The sequence below is a fragment of the Mus caroli genome, chromosome 5 (assembly GCF_900094665.2).
Source record: "Mus caroli chromosome 5, CAROLI_EIJ_v1.1, whole genome shotgun sequence".
Classification (NCBI taxonomy): Eukaryota; Metazoa; Chordata; class Mammalia; order Rodentia; family Muridae; genus Mus; species Mus caroli.
This window is the reverse complement of record NC_034574.1, coordinates 116,034,752-116,040,576: the sequence shown is the minus strand read 5'-3', so window position 1 is coordinate 116,040,576 and position 5,825 is coordinate 116,034,752. Positions and strand designations below refer to the sequence as shown.

The 5,825-nt window shown below is 54.1% G+C and overlaps 1 protein-coding gene across 1 annotated transcript in view; it reads right to left on the bottom strand.

Moving 5' to 3' along the window:
* The window catches only part of Orai1 (ORAI calcium release-activated calcium modulator 1), a 13,908-nt gene extending 8,729 nt beyond the window's left edge, over positions 1 to 5,179 (bottom strand). Inside the window, exon 1 of the mRNA XM_021163160.2 lies at positions 4,636 to 5,179. Coding sequence (XP_021018819.1) covers positions 4,636 to 4,944 — 309 coding nt within the window. The 5' untranslated portion in view covers positions 4,945 to 5,179. The remainder of the gene's footprint in view (positions 1 to 4,635) is intronic.
* Positions 5,180 to 5,825: the final 646 nt, after the last annotated feature.

Below are 5,825 nucleotides of genomic sequence, written 5' to 3'. Positions count from 1 at the left end.
CCCTCTTCTGAAGTTTCTGAAGACAGCTACAGTGTACTTACATATAATAAACAAATAAATCTTAAAAAAAAAAGAAAGAAAGCAGCACATTAAAAGCCCTCAGAGGGTCTGTGAGAGAAACCAGCTGATTTACATTTTAACTTCATATTCTCTTTCCTTCAGACTATCCTCTACCCAGTGTAGATCAATAGAGCACTGCCTTGGGAAGCCCACTTAAAAAGGGCTTTTCCTTTCCAGTCAGGGACCCATCAAGGGAAGGGCCCCTCACTGTTCCCAGCTGAGGATTCCAGAAAGTGCTGCAGGCAGGCACTTGTGAAGTTTCACAAAAGGCCTCTCTCAGCAGGCTGAGCAGACAGCAACCTCCCCTTGGGATATTCAGCAGAGAGTTCCATTTATGCACTGCCCAGCGTACAAATCTTGCATGCAGAATTGGGCATCTGGCAGACTCCAAAGGCCTGGTTATCAACCAGCTGGGGGGGGGGGGGGGGGGGGGGGGGGGGATACTGGCAAAAGGAGGGAGGGGAGAAAAGGCTCCCATCAGATTCAACAGAACTCAGTCCTACTAGCTAGCTGTGATCAGGGCCTTTCTGAGCCCTGGTTTTCCTGTGTGGATCTCAAACTTTTAAGAGTTACGGTGAGGTTTAAACAAGAATGAAAGGAAGGAAGGAGTCTGGGCTCATGCTGGACACAGTTAAGAGTTACATAATACCCACTTTAATCATCACTGTTACATTATTCACACCAGGCCCCTGATAGGTCCCTGCTGCTCACCCAAGAGTTCCAACTTCCTAGAAAGGTCCGCAATGCCCTCTAGTAGACATAGGGCTTTTGTTTAGGGCAGGGTCTCGCTACGTAGACCAGGCTGGTCTCAGACTCACAGAGAGCCGCTTGCCTTTGCCTCCTGACTGCCGGGGATTAGAGGTGTGAGCCACCAGAGTGACTTGGTGTGTGGCATGATGCCAGTCACACCAGACCCCTCTCTTTCCCTAGAGACCCCAGAGACCCACAGTTCTCTAGTTTCCCTAGAGAACTGTGAAGGTTCTTGCCAGTTTGGTAGGCTCTCCTCCAAACCTTCCACCATCCTCAAGGCTCGCTCCGTTGGAATCGCAATCCTTCAGAAAGCAGACCCCCACACCCTGGCAACTAGTGTAAACAAGTTCCCTAGATACCTAGGCAGGTATTATAACTTGCAAATACCAACCCAACAAATCCGCAAGCCAATGAGGTTGGTTGCTATTTACTGGGGAAGGAACCCCAAGAGGTTAAGCAACTTCCCCCAGTTTTTACAGCCTGAAGAAGCCCAGCTGACACTGGCACCTGGGTAGCTGCTGTGCCCGTTCCCATTTTGCTACCCTAGAGCTTCTGGGCTCTATGTCCTTGCCACTCTCTGAGGCTTGCTTTCCCATGGACCACCCAGAGGGTTATAATGGCTTCCGGAGCCAGTGACTTAAACTGCAGCATGTCATTCACAACCATGCTTGGAAGGAAGATGACAGGAGGACCCCTCTGAAGCATTTTCCACGGTTGCTAGCCTGGTACAAGAGGCCCATCGACTCCAGCATTAACCCTCCTTTCCGGGGATTAGTACCGAGTGGTAATAGTAGCTTCTTGCTCACCTCCCGCCCAGCACTCTGATCTCTGGGTATGTCATAAACACCCAATCATGTCTCATGACTGGAGCGCTTCCTTCCAATTCATTTTCCCAGAAAGCTTAGCCAACTTCTGAACCTGCTCTGGAACCTGGAACAAAAAAGGGGCTGGCGGGCAGAACTTGAGGAGGAAGATAATCCAAAACTAATTGATCCCAGGTCGTGGAAGGCATTTTGTTTACCGCACCAGGCTGACCTTCCCAATTATCGTCTGCTTAGGCTAATGTTACAGGCCTGCCTCCCATGCATGACCACCTTTGTCCTGTACAGGGACAGGGTCAGGCCCAGGCTGTGGTAACCTTAGGGACAGACAGCCTAAAGCTAGGCTCTGAAGGAAACTTTTGTTTTGTTTTGTTTTTTAAGATAAGTGTTTCTCTGTGTAGCTCTGGCTGTCTTAGAACTTGCTCTGTAGACCAGGCTGGCCTCGAACTCAGAGATCTGCCTGCCTCTGCCTCCTGAGTTGCTGGGTTTAAAGATGTGTACTACCACCTGCCCAAGGGATACTCTTGGCTCCAGGGACACTGTAAAATGTACATCTAACCTAGATTCAGGTTCCCTTCGTTTTCTATTTGTAGAGTCCCACCAGCCAACCAGATACAGCATCAGGTCCTGAAATCCCTCAGCTCCCCGTGGGTTCCTTACGTGGGTTCTCATACAAGTCAAGGAGAGAACAAGATCCGCCCATCTCTACACAGGAGAAAACTAACCTTAAAGACACTTATCTTCACTGTGTTACAGGCACCTGGCCTACACCCTTTCATCATGAAGTTAGGATTGGCTTGATCTCCACCAGGCCTTTTGAGAGACTCTCCCTCACGCTCACTTTAGGGATAAGCAGGTGAATTTGGCATTCCAGGCTAACCTGGCTAACGCTGGAGGGGCAAAGGTCAGGTCAGCTCCTCTACTTTTCCAGGTTTGTAGGAAGGAAGCCCTCTGGGGGCAGGAAGTTGGCTGTGCTGACTCACAAGCCAAGAGAAGAGTAATCCAGGAAACTTGTCACTCCGTTACCATGGCATGAGGGTGGCCAGGCACCCCCTTCCTTCCTTGAGGCTCACTCAAGGGGCTGGGTGTTGGCAGTGGGGGCAGGGCATCAGGAGACCTCAGACAATCCAGAGTTCTTAGAAGTCCAGCTTCATAGCAGAGTACTTAGTTGAAACTGCGGCTCAGAAGGGAGGCAGTCCTGGACCTCAACCCTTCGTAAGTCTGCACAATTTAAAGGATGGCATCCTGGAGTTGAGGAGCCTACTCTACCCAGGCTGTGCAAACAAGATTCCCAAGACAGTGTGGATGCATCCATGCCCATCCACGGTTTTTAGCTACCCCAGCCTTCTAACCTCCTCCATGTTTTTAGTGGAGGCTTGACCTTCTGCGGAAGAGAAAAGGAGAGTGTAGGAAAGGACCCCCTATCTGACCCTCACCTCTCCTGGGGTCTAAGAAGTTACAATTTACAAGCCATAAACACGTGATACCCCCCCCCCCAAAGTGTAAAACTTTCTCTTTAACTTCCAAAGAAACATTGTGTGGCTTTGTTTCTCATTCCCTTTGGCTTGGAGCTACCTGCCCCTGGCTGGACACTGCCCACAGCACTGTGGTGTGTCCTAAGTAAGACCTAGGCACTGGCTGACCCAGGTTCAAGTCCTGTTTACCAGACTAGCTGTGTAGAACAGACAGGTCTTGAAGTCATGGGCAATCTTCCTGCCTCTGCCTCCTGAGTACTATAATTATAGGCCAACTCACTTTCACCTCTTTACAGGGCTCCTCCTCCAACGTCAGTTTTTAAAGTCGGTTTTAAGGATTTTTTTTTTAATCTGCCATTTAAGAAATCAAGATCCAAGGAGAGAGAGAGAGAGAGAGTGATTTGCCTGAGGTCATATAGGCAAGCAGCAAGTGGAAGAGCTGGGAAGGGTAATTTATATCACACCTCCTGGCCTTTCCTCTCTGGCCTAGTGCACTGTGGGCCTCTAAAGCATCCGGGCTCACAACTGTGCTGACCCAGTTGTTTGCAGCCAACAGAGAGAGACCCAGACAACACTCCCTTCCCAAGAAAACCAAGGGTGCCAACCACTCCCTTCCTCAAGGCCAAAGGCTTAGCTAATTCAGCGGCTGTGCTGGTGAAGGGGGGGGGGGCGGCAGACCCCACTGATGTAGGTTGATGTCATCGAAAGATAATAACAGCTCCAGGCAAACTCCAAGACAGGCAAGCCTGAAGGTATTCCTAGAGTTAAGGTCTGGTGCCTAACCTGCAGCCTCCAGGAGCGCCTCCTGCAGAGGCTTCCGTACCACCTTCTTGGGACTTGAGGGGAGGAAAATATGCCTACCTCTTCACCAAGCAAGAGCCCGTTCAAGGGGAACATGTCCCACCCTCCTCCCCCACACCCAGTGACTCAGAGGCAAGTTTCTAGAGAAGAAACTGAAGGTGGGGAGTGGCACTCAACCCCTAGGCTGAGGCTCTTGGAAAATGCGGTGGGGTGGGGAGTGGAAAAGGGGGTAAGAGTTAGTGGAGTATGGGGAGGTGGAACGTATTGGGAAATCCCCTCCAATATTTGATAAAGTCTTGTTAATACCTTCCGGCCTTAGGTGTGCGAGAAGGCGCGGCCACAATGTAGCTCTCATCTTCATCTCCTGACACCTGTCCTCAGTGGGCTGGACCTTTTGCGTCCTTCTTGTCCCCCTGATTACATGCAGGGCAGACTTCTTACATAGCAACTTCTTGAAAGCAACATTCTTTGTAACCCTAACCTCTTTGCCGCGACAAGGTGCCCGTCTAAAAACACCTGCGCGTGGGTATCTCTATCTCTGGTCGTCCACCTCGCCCTCACAGCTCAGCAACCTCTGGCTCCCCTCCGGCGCCTAGGACAGCTTTCCCCAGCTCTTCCCCTCACCCCAGGCACGCCCAGCCCGCTCCCAACTGTGGGCCCCGTCGGGGCTGCGGGCGGGAGCGGCCGAAGCAGGAAGAGGGGAGGAGGGCAGGGAGGCCCGAGCTCACCATGGCGAAGCCGGAGAGCAGAGCGGAGGTCCGGCTGGAGGCTTTGAGCTTGGCTCGGCTCAAGTAGAGCTTGCGCCAGGACAGCGCCTGCATCGAGTGCTCGTTGAGGCTCATCACCTCGGAGTAACTCTGGCCGATCCAGTCCGGGTAGCTGACGGCGGGTGGCGGCGGCGGCAGCGGTGGGGCCCCCGAGGGCTCCCCGTCCCCGCTGCGGCGGCGGCTCCGGCGGCTGCCGCTAGTGCTGCTGCCGCCGCTCACGGGAAGCTCGGGATTGCTGTGACTCGGGGGCGGGGCAGGCTCCGGATGCATGGAGTACTCTGCGAAGGCGCGGCTGGCGGCGAGCGCCTGCGAAGGCTGCGGCCCCGGGGCCGGGCCGGGCCGGGCCGCGCCGCNCCTCCGCCGGCCTCCCACTCGAGCCGGTCTCCCGCAGCCGGACGCACCGGATCCGGAGGCCGAGGCACTGGCTGCAGAACCGCTCCGCAAGTTCCAAGCGGCCGCGACCGGAGCCTGCGCGCCGACCGGCGTCCGGTCCCAAGCCGGCACCTCCGCGAGCTCCACGATTGGCCGGCGACCCGAGGTTATTTGCATACGCCACACCCACGAATACACCCCGCCCACAAGGCGGTGGGCGGTGTCCGTGCGAGTGACGTACCCCGCACCGCCTCCGACGGCTCCGCCCACAGCCCCTGGCTCCCCTTCCTGGAAGCGCCCCACGCTGTCAGGCCTCGCTTCTCTTTGCAGCTGCTTCCGTGGCTTTGCTCCCGGAGCTCTTGACTTGGGCCATCCGAGGTCACCTCTGGGCGCCTCCTGAGGCCTATTTCCTCCTTGGAACAAGGTGGCAAAAGGTCTGTTGGAAAAAACAGCAAGCGGAGGGCTACTAGAGTTCAGTGAGCGTCTATTGGGTGCCAACACGGTTCCAGGCACCGAGGGCAGGGTGTAGGCATGTGATTGAGACGGACAAAGTCGATCCCGAAGATGTCATGCGTGCCTGGAGTCCCAGCATAGAGGAGACTGGAAAACAATGAGTTTGAAGGAGGAGTGAGCCCTTGCCTTGGAACACAAGAGGGACAAAATTCCCTGCACCCTTGCAGCCAACACTCTTTTTTTTTTTTTTTTTTTTGGTTTTTCGAGACAGGGTTTCTCTGTGTAGCCCTGGCTGTCCTGGCACTCACTTTGTAGACCAGGCTGGC